Source organism: Rhinolophus sinicus, linkage group LG01, assembly GCF_036562045.2.
Source record: "Rhinolophus sinicus isolate RSC01 linkage group LG01, ASM3656204v1, whole genome shotgun sequence".
Classification (NCBI taxonomy): domain Eukaryota; kingdom Metazoa; phylum Chordata; class Mammalia; order Chiroptera; family Rhinolophidae; genus Rhinolophus; species Rhinolophus sinicus.
The window spans coordinates 181,301,248-181,317,715 of NC_133751.1; the positions used below are offsets into that span (position 1 = coordinate 181,301,248).

At 34.5% G+C, this 16,468-nt stretch overlaps 1 protein-coding gene across 45 annotated transcripts in view; it reads left to right on the forward strand.

Annotated features, from left to right (window-relative positions):
- The window catches only part of ABI2 (abl interactor 2), a 105,162-nt gene that overhangs the window by 68,761 nt on the left and 19,933 nt on the right, over positions 1 to 16,468 (forward strand). For 9 of the 45 annotated variants that reach the window (XM_074340603.1, XM_074340654.1, XM_019726876.2 and 6 more), the window contains 4 exons: positions 60 to 157; positions 2,971 to 3,117; positions 3,862 to 3,986; positions 9,658 to 9,816. In XM_074340603.1, coding sequence (XP_074196704.1) covers positions 60 to 157; positions 2,971 to 3,117; positions 3,862 to 3,986; positions 9,658 to 9,816 — 529 coding nt within the window. Of the gene's footprint in view, positions 1 to 59; positions 158 to 2,970; positions 3,118 to 3,861; positions 3,987 to 5,066; positions 5,250 to 9,657; positions 9,817 to 16,468 lie in introns of all 45 variants that reach the window. The other 36 variants (XM_019726864.2, XM_019726863.2, XM_019726869.2 and 33 more) reach the window with 7 other exon arrangements.

The following is a 16,468-nucleotide window of genomic DNA, read 5'->3' on the forward strand; positions in this document are numbered from 1 at the left end:
CCCAAAAGACCACTTTGTTTCACTGCATACAAGTTGAGTTTTCCTCAAAAATTTTTTAGGTGAGTACGCAGAATATGAAGATGGGTGGGCTGCCGCGTACAACACCTCCAACTCAGAAACCCCCCAGTCCCCCTATGTCAGGGAAAGGGACACTTGGGTGAGTATGTAACTAAGTAATAATTGAAAACCATTTAATGTAGTGTTGTTGAAAACTAAACACTGCATATATTTAAATTATTTTTTAATATTTAAAAAAAACTTTTTTTCTAGGATTATCCTTTTTCTGTGTAACTTTCCCTTTTCCTGAGCAACATCTTTATACTTTAAAAAGATTTTGTTTAGAAATTATTTTTCTAATGAATTTCAAATTTGAGATAAAATCGTAGCCCAAGTTCATGGTTTATTATAAATTGTACTCTAGTTTCTATTGTCATAAAATTTTTAGAGTCTTTCATATTACAATTGACTTTCTTATTCAGACTGTTCCTCTGAAGAACACTGTAGATTACAAAATTCTGACTAGCTCATGTTGTTATGAGAATATTGAGTTTTAGTTCAGTCCTACAGAAGTAGGACTTGATCTTTGGCAGAAATGGTCAATTAATGGAAAAGCTTGACTTTTTTTCTGCTATAATATTGTAGTATATATAAAAACTTGGTTTATCATGGAGATTTGTGATCAGGTAGGCATAATATACCCTAGAAGTCAGGTGACCAAAATTGTGGCCCAGCTCTGCTCCCGCTCTGTGTTCTTGCATAGTTAGCTTCTTAGCATTTCAGTTTTTTCATCTGTAAAAGGGGGTAATATTTGTCATCTGTCAACTTTTCAGAGTCACTCTACCATGAATTGGATTTTAAAATGTATAACACAAAGACAAAATGCTTTGACAACCATTGGCTTTATGATATATGCTTAAAAGATTTTAATTGACAAACTTGGTTTTGGCCCCCTCACCAAAAACAAAAACAACAACAAAACAAAAACAAAAAACAACAAAACCCAACCTAATCAAGCACTGTGGATCAGGACAAAGATGAGTTGGGATATAAAGGAGGATCATGCTGGACGAGGAATTAGTTAGGACAGTGGGAAACAAAAGAATAAAAGTGAATTCCCACCAGGAATGGGAATTTTTATTTGGTGTGGACAAAAACAAAATCTGCTAACATTAGGAGGAACAAGTCTAGTAAGTCAAGTAAGATTTAAACTTCAGAGTAGTATATAGATGACATGGTAGGTACAATTGTGCAAGAGTAAGAGAAGAGAGTCAGATCAAGAGGAAGAGTTTGTTTTATTTTCCTGTGGCACCTCTACATTTCTGTCATTGTATAGTACCTAACAGATTTTGTTAGGTTTTAAAATCAAGATTGTTAGCAAGATAACCCACTGTATTCTCTAGTAAATAAAGTTCTCAGTTACTCTCAAATTTTGAAGATATATATCCTATGTATTAGAAGGGTTCTGCAGAATCCTCAGAGTCTCTAAGCTCCATAAGCTGGTGGATGGTCATAACCTGGTTTTTTTCACACAGTCTGCCTAGCCACCCTATTTTGTTCTTCTGCCCTTTGTTTTTTACCTTGTTTTCCTCATTGCCGACATTGTATAGGTCTCAGTCAGCAAAGGGTTTTTATTTTTGGTGTTTTTTTTTGTATTTAAACAGAACACTTTTCTGGGAAAAATTGCCCGGAAATTAGATATTTGCAAATTAATCAATTTCCTATTTTATGTTTTTTATATTCCCATCATAATTTCAGAGATGCCTAAACTTCTTTTTAGTATTTTAAATCCAAGGTCCTGACATTTATTTTTTCTTCCTTTTACTCAATATCTCATCTCATACCCCTTATTTATTTTTAATTATTAATGTACATATGTATTTATGCAAGGAGATTTAGAGGGTAGTAGAGCGGACAGGGTCACTGCAAAGTGATCTCATCCAAAATCAATGAACCATAATTTGAGTAGCCCAAGAGAGCAGTGTTTAAAGGAACTTTGGGAGATTTGTGGGAGTGAATTATTGAGAAATTCGTAAGTCAAGGTAGCAACATCATTTCAGGAAAAGAAAGCTTTTAATTTTCACATCTTTTGAGATCCCAATGTTTTTATTCTTTTAAAGACCAGAAGCTCGTCTACAAAATGTCAGTTGGGTATTTATTATGTCATAAAGAATTTGGAAACTTAGAGATGAGAACTAATTTAATAACTAATGTTCCAGTGTGCATCGTATTTCCAATCATATTTCCTTTCTTACGCTTCTCATTCTCTTTCTTTAAAAGGAAATTTTGAGAAAAATGAAATGTGTTAATAAAATTCAGCCTGTTTTGTACTTTACAGTTCAAAGTGAATAAGGTAGAAAGACTTAGGTGATCATTTTTTTCTCTCTTTTAAATACTGAACACTGAGGGAGGGTAAAAGGTAAGAGAGAGCAAGGTAAACGTTGAGGGAGGGTGTGAGGTGAGAATGGAAGGAGAGGAGAGTAAATTATGTATTCTTGTGTATGGATATAGTTTAATTTGTATTTACTATACAAAAAGGGAAATACAGGGTTATAGTTGCTATTGATCATCGGTTGTGGAGCTTTAAATATATGGTTAGAGAGAGGGGTGAGGAAGATAATTAGTGCATTCATGCAGTACAGTTAGGAGACTAAAATAATTTGAACTCATACAAGGAAAGAAGAGAGTCTGGGAAACACTTTGCTTACCTGGTCGGAGAATCTTCATGCTCTCTGAGAATGAATGAACAAAATTGCATTAGCACAGGGAAATGAGGTTGGAGACTAAAAAATAGTACTTATCAAAACCCTAATGGTGGAGAAGTGATACTTAACAAAAGACAAATTGGTAGCTGGGTTATGTTAAAACACATTTTCCTATCTCTGAGTATAAATTGTATTTCACTACTGGCAACTCTGAATTTTTGTGCCGAAACTTGCTAATCACACGATACATACGCTCTTCTTTTTGTAGGCGGCACTCCCCCTATCGCACACTGGAGCCAGTGCGTCCTCCAGTGGTACCAAATGATTACGTACCTAGCCCAACCCGTAATATGGCTCCCTCGCAGCAGAGCCCTGTGAGGACAGCTTCTGTGAATCAAAGAAATCGAACTTACAGGTATTTTCTCTACCTCAGTGCAAAATACAATGGTCATAGTACCATAATTTGTTCAGATAACTTCAGTTACATCTCTCTCATTTTCCAAGCACTAAGTTCTTTGCCTCACTCTACTCTCCCAAACCTCATCTGATTCCTACCTCTCTCTCCTCATGTTCTGATGAAACTTTGAGCAGCCAGGAAGTTGAAATGAAAAAAACCAAAAATCCAGACATCTTAAAGTTCGAACTTCTCTACAAAATTACTAGTTATAGTTGACCTAAAAAAGAACTATGGGAAATTTCAAGTTGTTTTTTGGTGGAACTTTACAGATGAAAAACCATATACAATAAAACATTAATATGGCATAGTATATCCAGATAACATCACAAATAAGATTAATTAAATAATCTGGTTAGGAAAACCATGTTTTTATTATAAAAGAAGTTTCTTCACACAGGCATTAAGGTGGAGTAAAAGAAAGTAATATTTTTATGTGTTGAGCCCCATCATTTATCACTTATATTTGTGGAGAATTTTTTATTCTTATTTCTTTCTCAGTTCCTTTAATACGTGCTTACTAAAAGGTGATCAAAACAAGTTTCTTGAATTCATCTTTTTCCCTTACTTTTTAAGAAATTCATATTTTAAGTGGAAGGTTTTTGAATTTATTATAGCTATATTCATTTCAGAAAATTTTGGGAAATGCTGGTGATATCTTACTATATATAAATATTCTTGTTTTGGTGGCTCTTATTTCTTTAGCAGCAGTGGGAGTAGTGGAGGAAGCCACCCAAGTAGTCGGAGCAGCAGTCGGGAGAACAGTGGAAGTGGGAGTGTGGGAGTTCCCATTGCCGTTCCCACTCCCTCTCCTCCCAGTGTCTTTCCAGGTAAAACATGAATGGTGCTTCATCGTCACTTATTTTTTCTGAATTTGAATTCAGTTTCTGGTTTAATCCCGGTGGGCTTTCTTAATAATCAGGATTTATTTTTCCTATAATTTAGGACGCCATAAATGTTGGGAAATCTTTATGCATTTTATAGTTTTCACCAAGTGACTTGTAACTATGCTCACACACATCTCTTATTTGGTTTTATGTCTTTGGTGCTGTGGCTCAGATGGTGCTTTGAGGTTTCAGGTACCACATGGGTATCAGTTATATGTTTAATTCCAGGGAGTAGTATGACAGTGCATGCCTTTGGACACAGTGGGGACTCAGTGTGAGAGTCATATTTGTAACAAAGGATTGGACAAATATCAAAGTAGTTTTGACAGTTAAATTTAGTGGACTGTTGGAACTTGATAGTCTCTGAAATGCTACCTTTTCCCTCTGAAACAGAAAAATGTGCTTATTTAATCTGAGGGAGCCAGTTAAAATTTGCTTTTAAAAGCGTGATATAGGGATAGAATATTACATATTTAATTTACTTATAACATAGGGATAGACTATTACATATTTAATTTACTTATAACAATACATAATACCTTTTTTAAAATCACAAAAAGAGATTTGTGTTTTTCTGAATGCTTTTTTTTACATGATGTTTATGTCTGGAATTTGTTTATTTTCTGATCTGTGTAATTCAGAATGGAATACTGTTGTTTCCTAGTGTATTATGTTTAGTTCTGTATACTATTTACAGAATGTTATGCTAAAGATTACTATATAAAGGGAGCACTTTTCTTCCAGAGTAGTGGCTTTTAGGTAAAAAGGAATGCTTGTCTTTAATGAATTTAAAAATCTGTACATTATTCTAGCATCTTGAATTATTTACTGCAAACCTAATAATCCTTTAACATTAGCTTCTCTCTCTCTCTCTCTCTCTCTCTCCCCTCTCTTTTTTAACACTCTCTTCTTTGGTTAGTGTTGAGCATTGAATATCTAACATTAAATTCTCTAATGCCTTTTCTAATCCTGCCTAATGGGAATGCCTCATTAATGCTGCCTCTTACTCCTCTTCCCCCTCAGCCCCAGCTGGCTCTGCTGGTACTCCTCCCCTTCCTGCCACTTCTGCATCTGCCCCTGCCCCTCTTGTTCCTGCTTCTGCCCCTTCCTCCACTGCCCCAGACGCCGCTGTGGGGGGTGTCCAGACCCTTGCTGATGGCTTCACTTCTCCAACTCCCCCTGTTGTTTCTTCCACCCCCCCTACAGGTGAGTATTGGCTTATTCCTTGGCAGGCAGATCCAATCATCTGGCTCTTCTCTTCCCTGGAACTCTGGCTTTATGATTTTTGTTTGTTTATATTTGTTTGTGCTGTGTGTGTGTGTGTGTGTGCAGTGTACTAACTAGTGTGTGAATAATGTACTAACTAGAAAATAGCATGTGACCAAAGAGTAGAATATTCTGAGGAAATCAGGGTAAAGTTTCTTATACATTTTTCCAATAGAGTAGCATAAATATACATGTTTTTTATTGCTTGAACTTCATTTACTAGAGATTTGTGAATTTAGTATGGAGCTGTCTTCTATACAGTTTTGAAAAGTCATTAGAATATTGTTTGTTACAAGTTGTCATTAACAAAAAGAAGTGTATATGACAGTGATTCTAAGGTATATTTTATAGGAAATATTTGATATTATAGTTTGAAAGTCTCTATAAGTGTATTATAACAGAATCTGTTGTTTATTATAGCAGCATTGGAAACACATAGACAATGGGCTTTTTAAGAATTGCAGGTTTGCTTCTGTGTTACTTAAGGTTGACTGGTATTTTAGTGTTTTAAAATTCCAATCTGAAATCTGTTTTATGATGGGGAAGGAGAAAAGGGCTCAATTGTTACAGAATGTATTTGCAAAGTTAATGGTGATGCTGGTTAGTAAATAAGTTCTATGTATTGTAAAAATGTATGTGTTTGGGCACTCATCACCGTAGCTTGCCAAATACTTCATAGAATACATATTCAGCTCTGCTGCTATAACCAGATGTTTAAATGTTTTAAAAGACACTTTTAGTTAAGATGGATTTTGAATAGTGTTGTGTGGGATAGCTTCGATAATAGCACTTTTAAAGAAAAGCTTTCTATAGTAGTAAATGTAAACATGGGCTGTTCTTTGATCTACTTACAACTACTTACAAGACTGGCTAGTTAAATACAGGAATCTTTTTATGTTTCTGCATTAAGGAATGTATCTTGAAATTGGTTGTAGACCCAGAAAGGACAAATCACCCCCACCTGAGAGTCAACATTTTTATAATTTAATCACAAGTACTAGTTCATAGTATGCACTGAATAAACATTTGTTATATGAGTGGGTAATTACAGTTAATTTTTTTTAAAACAAAAAGCAAGGAAGTAAGTGCCTCAATGACAATTTATGTGAATATAATCTTTTTTATATAATATCTTTGAATCACCAAGTACTTTTTTTCTTTTTGTTAAGGTATAATTTATGTACAGTAAAATTTACCCTTTTTTCGTGTGTATTTCTTCAAGTTTTGAAATGTACTCAGTGATATAACCACAACAACCATCAATATTTAGAACAGTTCTATCAACCCCAGATTTCCCCCATGCCCCCTTTGTGGTCAATCCTTCCCTTTCACTGCTAGCCCCTGGCAACCACTTGATGTTTTTGGTCTCTGAAGTTTTGACTTTTTAAGAATATCATGTAAATGGAAGCATATGGTATATAGCCGTTTGGGTCTGGCTTTTTGGCTCAAAGCATTTGAGATTTATCACTGTTGCATATTTCATTATTTTATTCGTTTTTATTACTGAGTAATGTTCTACTATATGGATGTGTACAATATCTTTATCCCTTTCCCAGTTGGAGGGACATTTGGATTATTTCCAGTTTTGGGTGATTATGAATAAAATTGCCATAAACATTCACACACAGACTTTTGTGTGAGCGTAGGTTTTCATTTCATTTGGGTAAATACCTAGGAGGTAGGATTGCTGGGTAGTATGGTAAGTTTACCTGTCAAATTGTTTTCCAAAGTGGCTGTACAATTTTGCACCCCCACCCGCAGTGTCTGAGACTTCCAGTTCTGTGCATACTTGTTAGCACTTGGTATTGTCAGTTTTTTTTTTTAACTCTAGCCATTCTAATAGGTGTGTAATGTAATTTTGATTTGCATTTCCCTAATCTTCATTCTAATGAAGTAGGACATCTTTTCATGTGCTTCTTGGCCATCTTTTTATCTTTGGGAAAATGTCTGTTCAAATGTTTCCCCTTCCCCTTTAAAAAGGATTGTTTTTCTTATCATTGAGTTATTTTATATTCTACATACAAGTCCTTTGCAGATATTTTCTACCATTTTGTAACATCATTTCATTCTTTTAATGGTGTGTTTCAAAGAATAGAAGTTCTTCATTGTGGTTAAACCTGGTTCATTGATTTTATGTCTTTTGTGGATTGTGCTTTTGGTGTCGTATTTATGAACTATTTACCTTATATAAAGTCATAGAGATTTTATCCTGTTTTCTTCTAAAAGTTATTCATTTTAGGTTTTATAGTTAGGTCTATGGCAATTAAACTGTAGTTTTATTTATTTATTTATTTTAAGTAAATAGTGTTACTTTTTTTCTTTTTTTATTAGTTTCAGGTGTACAAAGCAATGTAATAGATAATCAACCCCCCCATGTACTATCCTGATATCGTATATAGCTGTTACAATACCATTGATTATCTCCCCTATGCTGTACTCCACATCCTGTGACTATATATATCATATATATATTTAATTATAGTTGACATTCAATATTATTCTACTTCAGCTTGAGGTGTACAGCGCATTGGTCAGACATCTACACAGTCTATGACGTGATCCCCCTGATAAGTCCAGTGCCCGTCTGGCACCTTACCTGATCTTTACAACATTGTTAATTATATTTCCCATACTGTATTTCATCTTCCCTTAACTGTATTGTGAGTACTAATTTGCACGTTCTAATCCCTTCACCTTCTTCCCCATCCCCACCCCCAGTTTTATTTTGGTTTTCAACCCAAAGCAAAGTAAATGCCTTATTAATGGTATAAATAGTCTATTTTATGTAGTGTCTCTGAATCACTGAAGACTTATTACATGTAAGATTTTAGACTGGATCTAACTATGTAAAATTCATAATTGTGTTAATTATCAGATGTTTTTAACTTGATGATCCTAGGTTTGTATTGGTTTGTTACAGATTAATTACTAAAATGCCAGTAATGTATTTGTATCTAGTGATTCAAATGACAAAATGTACCTTTAAATAATAGTTTATTATGTTTCAGTTTATATGTTTTTACATTTTTTATCATGGTTACAGACTTGACAGTGGATTCTGTTTAAACTTGAACACTTAAGATTTGTATATAACAGAATTGATTTTAAGTTTTGATACTGTCATATATAAGAAGATTAAATGGCATAGCAGATCTTGAGTGCTTTTCTTTATATGATATTCTTTATATGAGCCCATATGAATCCAAGTTTGATAAATTTATGGAGTTCCAGAAGACCAATTTTAGTCATATAAAACCATTTTGCAATCATGGATAAGATTTAAAAAACTGTCCAAAGTGTTTTTTACTTTCTTTTCTCCTCTCCTCTTTCCTTCCTTCCTCCCTTACCCTTTCTCCTTTCCTTTCCCTTCCCACCCCATTCCTTCCCCTGATACTTCTCTTTCTTGCTTCTCTCCTCTCCCTCTCCCTTCTCCCGCCTTCCTTCTCTGGTAGAGTGATCTCTCAGGGTGCTCTAGTGCTTTGTCTTTCTGTAACATTAGGCCCTCAGCTGAGTGATTTTAAGGGGGAGTAGAGTCAAGATAAAATTTAGGAACTGGATTGCATTAGGAAATTGGATAGATTAGGAAAGTGTCTTCAGTGGGCATTAGCTATTGAATTACTCTCAAAGAACAAAATACAGTGCAATTGCTGATAAGTATGTATAAATTCATATTAAAAATGAGATATATTTTGATTCACTTTTTGTATCTTAGCTTTTTTCATAATTGTAATTTCTTAAACTAATTTTAAGACAAAACAATCTAGTTTTAGACATGGATATCTTTGCTTGAATAAAGATGTGTTTGATTTGAAATTATGTAACTTGACCCTTTGCTGGAAATATTTTGTTTTCTTTTCACTGCTTTGCAACCTTAAATTTACTATTATTAATAATAATAATAATATTATTATTATTTTGGAATAAGACTGTGTGTCAAACTTTTTTTTTCCTTTCCCAGTGTCATTCTTATCTCACTGAGTTTCGTTTTCAGTGTTTAGTGGATGTGTTTTTTTGTGGGGGGAAGCGAGCCATGAATTTTAATCGTGATGATTTTGAAATCCTATCAAATTATTAATTTAATAAAATCATAATATTAATCAGTAATCATTTAGATATAGCTCTTCCAAACCTAATCATAATTTTATTTATCTATTTTGCTGCTTTTGCACTGATATAATGTCAACTGAGCAATAACTGTCACCTTGCATTATGTTTGTCAGGTAACTAAATTTGCTAAACATTGTTATTTTTAATATTCTTATTAAGATGTACGCATTGTACCTAAAGTGTTTCATTGTCTGATACAATTTTCTTTCAATGACAACATTTATGTTTGTTCCTTTTCCAGGTCATCCTGTTCAGTTCTACAGCATGAATAGACCTGCCTCTCGCCATACTCCCCCCACAATAGGGGGCTCGTTGCCCTATAGACGCCCTCCTTCCATAACTTCACAAACAAGCCTTCAGAATCAGATGAACGGAGGACCTTTTTATAGCCAGAATCCAGGTTAGATATTATTTTGCATTCTATGGAATATATCTGATCAACAACCTTTCATTACACATGACTAGCGCATGATAGGTAGTTAGTACCATTTTTTGAATGAATGGAGGTTGCTAATACTGTGTTTTCCAGTTCTTTTTCTTTTTAAAAAAATCAATAAATACATGGTTTCCATATAAAGTTGTAGGACTTAATTTTTCTGAATATAAAATATTTTTGAATGTGCAAGTGATTATTTGCTTTTAAAAATAATATTATGATAAACAGCATTTCCCGCCTGTTTAATCAATCAGATATCCTTGCTCTGTGAATAGCAAATAATGAAAATTGAGTGTACATGGACAGAGTTTATAAGTGGCATAGTAAAAGGGCAATGGCATTTTTGAAGCTACTTTGTGTTAGTAGAGTTATACTGTCTTATTCAATTCTCATATCAGACTTGTGATGGAAAAACTGGGACTTGGACAGATTGATCCAGATGTAACGTGATCTTTCAGTTGCATCATGCATACAGAAAACAATCTGGCACATATTTTATACTATACATAATCACTATTTTTGCTGCTTCCCCAGAGAGGGTAAGAGCAACTCTTAGACTCTATATGACTATTGTGGACATGGTATGTCAACTTACTGTGTTTTTCTGGATTTTTGTCAAGAGGCCAGTAAGCCTGTGTGTGACCATCTCTAATAAAGGGGGATAGCCAATTCCATCTTTGATTAAACCCTGAATTTTATGGAACTGAAATCTGTCTACTATGGCTACTACCCTTTGGTGAAAACTTGTTATATTTTTTGGAGTTGTGCAGAAGAAATTTGATCCTCCTTCTTCATAAACACAGTTTAAAGAATGCTTTTATATTTATTACCTCATTTAATTCTTATAATCATGTGATTATTTTCATCTGTATTGCACAGGTGAGAAAACTGAGGCTGAGTTGATGGTCAAGTTAGGATTTGAATTTAGGTCATCTGACTCTTAAGTTCCCTGTTCTTTCTATTGTACTGTCCTATCTACCTTCAGATTTTAAAAAATCTTTCTGTTACACTTGCAAGTCTTCTCTTTTTTTGGAGAGGAAGGTGCCCACATTGTAATTAATGTAAAGTACACGAGCGCCTGAGACCTTCTCAGTCTTTTACACGATTATGTCCTGGAAATAGTGCTCAGTAACTATTCGTCGCTTCACTGTTTTGGGTCCCTCTTATAAATTAAATGCCATATTTATAGTCTAACCAGTTCACACTATAGTGTGATTACCAACTTCCTTACTTGAAATATATTTCTCTTAATTGCTGTCTTGATCACACTTAGTGATTTTGGCTGTGCCATTCTTTTTAACTCATTTTGAGCTTAATTTTGACAAATTTGCCTGTCTTTTTTCATGCATTCTCTTTTAAATCATGTATTCCGAATCCATATTTGTATAGGATCTGTTTTTTTTCTTAAAGGCATTTCTTATTTTTAAATTTTAGTTTGTTTGATATGGGTTGTTTCATAGTTCTGAAGGTAGGCTCTCTCCCTGGCCCTCTTGGAAGTCTAGACAATTACTGCTTTGCGCCCTATGCACTTCCTTCCTTGCAGAGTTTTGAAAGAATGATGTCAGTTCAAAATGGGCTGGTTCTGTAATGGAGCTGAGAGATGCTTCACTGTTACAGCTTGGGACCAACTGTGCATAATATGTAGAAAGTGTACACAAGGATATTTCATGCTGTGTACATATACAAAGACCAAATATTGGTTTTATGGGAACCCTGTTGTTGGGAATTATTTGAAGACTGTTTAAGCACGTATTTAGATGTGTTTTAAATACCTATTTTGATACTTCTTTCTTTGTAAATCTGATTTTAACATACTTGAAAGTATATGTTAAAGTAGAAGAATACCCTACTCTATGGCATGATTTTAATGAAAGTATTTCTCGTGCTCATGGAAGTAAAGTGGGAATTGAGGTTGTTGAGCCTTTAGCATAAGGTGTGAAACAATTTGGTTTTGTTTTGTTTTCCCTATATACTCCTCTCTGTTAAGTTCTGACTGTTTTCAGGGATTTCATAACTGTTTAAAAAGGGTAACTACAGCTTTGTTAGTTGATTAGTCAGAGTGCTTTTTCTAATCTAAAAAAAAAAAAGGTCTTCTACTAAATCATATTCTTTGAAAAACTTTTTTTGCAAGACTCAATGCTTTGCAAACCAGTGTTTGAAGGCTATTAGATGCTCTTTTATTTTGTTTTCTTTAGAGTAGTATATGTCTCTCGTATGCCACTGTTCTTACAATGGGCTCTATTTTTTCGTATTTAAAATGAGAATATTTGTTGTGATTTCTCAAATAGCCAATAACCCGATTTAACGAAATGATCCCAGGTGTGTGTTTTATGAGTATATTTTTTGCAATCAGAGGCTTGACAGGGATGTGTACTTCTGAAGAAGTGAGCTTACAGACTGGGATTCATGTGAATGTAATTCAGTAGGGTTTTCTGTGAGATGTAAATCTAGCAATACTGTTATATGTAATTGGAGTTGAAAAGGGCATTATAGCATAGGTTTTAAAATATGGAACCCCCAGTGTTTAGTGCTGAGTCCTAGGAGCACAGTGTTGTTTTTCTAATGAGACTATTTCAGAAATAAGTTAATGAAAGGGACACTTAGATCAGGACATAACTGAAGCCCCTTTGGTTCTGTTTCTTAATCTAATCCAGACAAACAAATAGGAGCACCAATTTATCATTCATCTTGTAACCAGCAAGGGGGGTCACTGAAATAAATAGGGCTAATCATAAGTTTACAGTTTTTACTTTAAATATAAATATGAAGCACCTTAGTGGTAAAGAAGAATATATATATATATATATATATATATATATATATATATATATATATATACACACACACACACACACACATATATATATATGTATATATATATATATATACACACATATATATGTATGTATTTATCTTTATATTTATATAAAATGTATTTGTAAATGCGCATTTACATACATAAACCTAGTTTGGTAAGTGTCTTAGTTCAGGCTGCTATAACAAAGTACCATAGACTGGATGGCTTATAAATAACAAAAATTTATTTCTCACTGTTCTGGAGGCTGGAAGTCAGAGATCAGGGTGCTAACATGGTCCAGTTCTGGTGAGAACCCTCCTCTGGGTTGTAGACACTGTCTTCATGTTGTATCCTCACCTGGTAGAAAAAGAGCGAGCTCTCTAGGGTCTCTTTTATAAGGGCATCAGTTCCATTCATGAGGGCTCCACTCTCATGAGCTAATAGCCCCAAAGGCCCTGCCTCCTTATACCACCACACTGGGGGTCAGGATTTCAACATATGAATTGTGAGGGGACACATACCTTTAGTCCATAATAATAAGGAATCAATGTGGTATTTAACTACTAAGACCTTTGGTAGAAGATAATCCTACATTTTACTGCTCATATTTTCTTACAGCAAAAACTTAGAAAAACTGTAATTCATAAAGTGGAATGTTGATTCCAGTAAATGTGACTGTATACCGTTATATGAGATAGAAGAATTTCTGAATGAGTATGGTGTTTACACTAGGAAAATGTCACACTTTAACCCCTGACTGTTATTAAAAGTAACTGAAAAAAAAAAGAAACCCAGGGGTAAAAAACTATTATGGATTGTAATAATGCAAAAGAGAAGCCATAACACATTAAAATTATACGAGTAGTTAAGTTGCAGCAGTATCATAAATCTCCAGAAAAATACAGATGTGGTGGGGCTTTAGCAAAGTATAAATAAAGAGCAAATGCAAAAAGTTGTTTTTGAATCCTTATTTTAGGCATTCTTTAGGGTTTGTTAGAGAATCTTTGGGGAGAACGAAAAAAGCAAGAAAGCAACAGAAAAGTGTAAGTATATTTTCAGATGGTCAAGTAAACCAAATAGGACCTTCATACTGATTATTAAATACAACTTAGGTTTTTAAACTGTACGTCTTAATTTGCTACTTTTTCTTGGCATAACAGGAAAATGTGATTTTTTTTTTTTTTTTACTTGAAGAGAAGTAACAAAAGTAATAGTTCTTTTAACCCTTCTGAGGCTACAGGATTGATAATTATTTGATAACTATATTCTCTTCCATCAGAAAAGCCCCCCTTACTAAGTATAATTAGCTAAGTTCACATTTAAATACTCCTTGTCCCAAGTTTCTATCCATGTTAGAAAATATTTCACTCTTAAAGTAAATTGCTTAAATTATTTCCTGCACTGGAGTGTAAAAAATAAGCAACTAAACTTGAATGGGTTCTATCAATTATATATGGTCTCTGAAAATGATATTCTGTAATGATTTTAGAAGTAGTATTTAGAGTGTTTATTTTGTCTAATTTTCTCAGTATTTATAAAGCTGTAAAAATAAGATGTGAAAGCCTGTTTTTTTTTTCAAAACTCTTTGAATTGGATATTTTAAAACACTAAGCCTCAAAGATTATGCTCCAAAGGATTTTATGAAGGTTAGACAATTAAGTTTGCGAACTCATCCTAGAAAAAGTGCTACATATCTCATTGCTGAATATCACTAAGGTTGCCTTCGAAGTACTCCCTTTAGGAAGCTATGCACTGACGCTAGCGCTTAGTCCACCCTTCAAAGCAATTTTGGAACTCTTTTTCTGGAGTGGCCATCAGAGCTGTCATCATATTACCCTTGATGTCCTGAATGTGATCAAAATGTCTTCCTTTCAATATTTCCTTTATCTTCAGGTAAAGAAAGAAGTCATTGGGGGCCAGGTCAGGTGAGTAGTGAGGGTGTTCCAATACAGTTATTTGTTTACTGGCTAAAAACTCCCTCACAGACAGTGCCGTGTGAGCTGGTGCATTGTTGTGATACAAAAGCCATGAACTGTTGGTGAAATGTTCAAGTCGTCTAACATTTTCATGCAACCTTTTCAGCACTTCCAAGTAGTAAACTTGGTTAACTGTTTGTCCAAATTCATAATGAATAATCCCTCTGATACCAAAATAGGCTGGCAACATCTTTGCAACAGATTTGCAAACTTAATTGTCAAACGTCGTATAAATAATGAGTAAGGTCATGCTTAGAAAGAACGTGTATTTCATCAGCACAGATACATCCTCTAAGTTTGGTTTGTTTGCAGAGCCTTTTACTGTTTATATATCTACATGTTGCTATGTGCACAGAAGCTGTGGTTCTTACAGCTATTGTGTGAGTACTTAATATCTCTGTGTAAACTCCAGTCGCTTGTGAGCCTGTGTCTTCACGTTAACTTCATTATTGTGTATTGCGGACATAATATTACAGAATCTAACTTTAGAGATCTTTTGATGTTTATAGGGAAAGGGTCTTGTTATATGAGGAATCATCTTAGCTAAATAGAATGAAAGCAAGTTTATAGTTACTTCCTGTTCTTGCCTGTTCACGAGATGCCTAAAACTAACACTGAAGTTTGCAAACAAGTCTTCGTGTTAAAATCCTGCTTAAATTCTAAGAGAATTTCAGCTCAACTCTAAGGAAGATAAATCTAGTCTAAAGTAAGATGTTCTGGTTCAAGGAGTTCTGGTCAGATGAATTCTTATACGGTCCAGAAAGAAAATGCCGTGGTTAATTCAGATAGAATTAATCTGGATCATCATATAAAATGTTTACCCTGGACAAAAAAATTAGAATTTGGGTCGACCTTTGTAAATTCCAATTGGAACTGAATTTTTAACATGCCCTGGACTGGCTTTGAAAAAAATCTGGCTTGTTTGGTTATAAAATAATTCTATCTAAGGAAGATCTAGGATTGCTGTTGGTGAACTTTTTAAAACCAGTGTGGTTTCATATTTTCACTTTCAGAACTAGAAAATAAAACATACTCATCTTAAAAATAATAAACTCAGCCTATCTACAAAATAAGCACCTAATTGTTCATTTCTTGGAGTACCAGAGGTCTTTTTGTTGTTGTTGTTGTTTTGGATGAGAAACAGTGACTGAAATGGGAAACTTCCTACTTTGCTATTACGGGGACAGTGGGTGCTAACAGCAAGGAGTTTTTTATCTCATTTGATAAGATCGAACATACATGGAATCTCCACTTTTGTAGTTGCTGTCTGCTGCTGTTTGTCACTTTTATGTGCTGTGTCTCTGCCACTTTCTCTGTTTACTGTGTCTGCTTCTTAGCCCAGTCTGGGAAACACAGGTTATTGTGAACATACCAGCAATTGTTCCAAGACTGAGGGTGGGAGACAGACATACTACTTAAGGATTTACTACCAAGAAGTAGGACTTTAAGGACAAACCTAACCCAACGGTATCTGTTGAAGAAAGGAATGAATTTCTAGGGTTATACTACGCTGTCCCTTAAATCTAGATATTTTTCAGGATTATCTGCTTAACTCTTGTCAACATATTATGTATGTTCTCCCTGCATTTCCCCACAGCTGTTAGCTCTCTCCTGATCACTTGGAGCTCTCATTTGTTCTCACAAACTCAACCCAGACGTGCGAGTTGCCTCCCACGTTTATGCCTGAGTCACTTTCCTACATCCTGTTTATCATATTCTCTCTCTGGTACCGCCACCAAGGTTGATGCGGTTCACGGCACGTCCACCTTCATGGTCCTGAAGGCCGAAGGTGTAGGAGTCGTGGAGCTGCTGCTCTCCTTCCTGTACCAGCTAAACCCTTAGT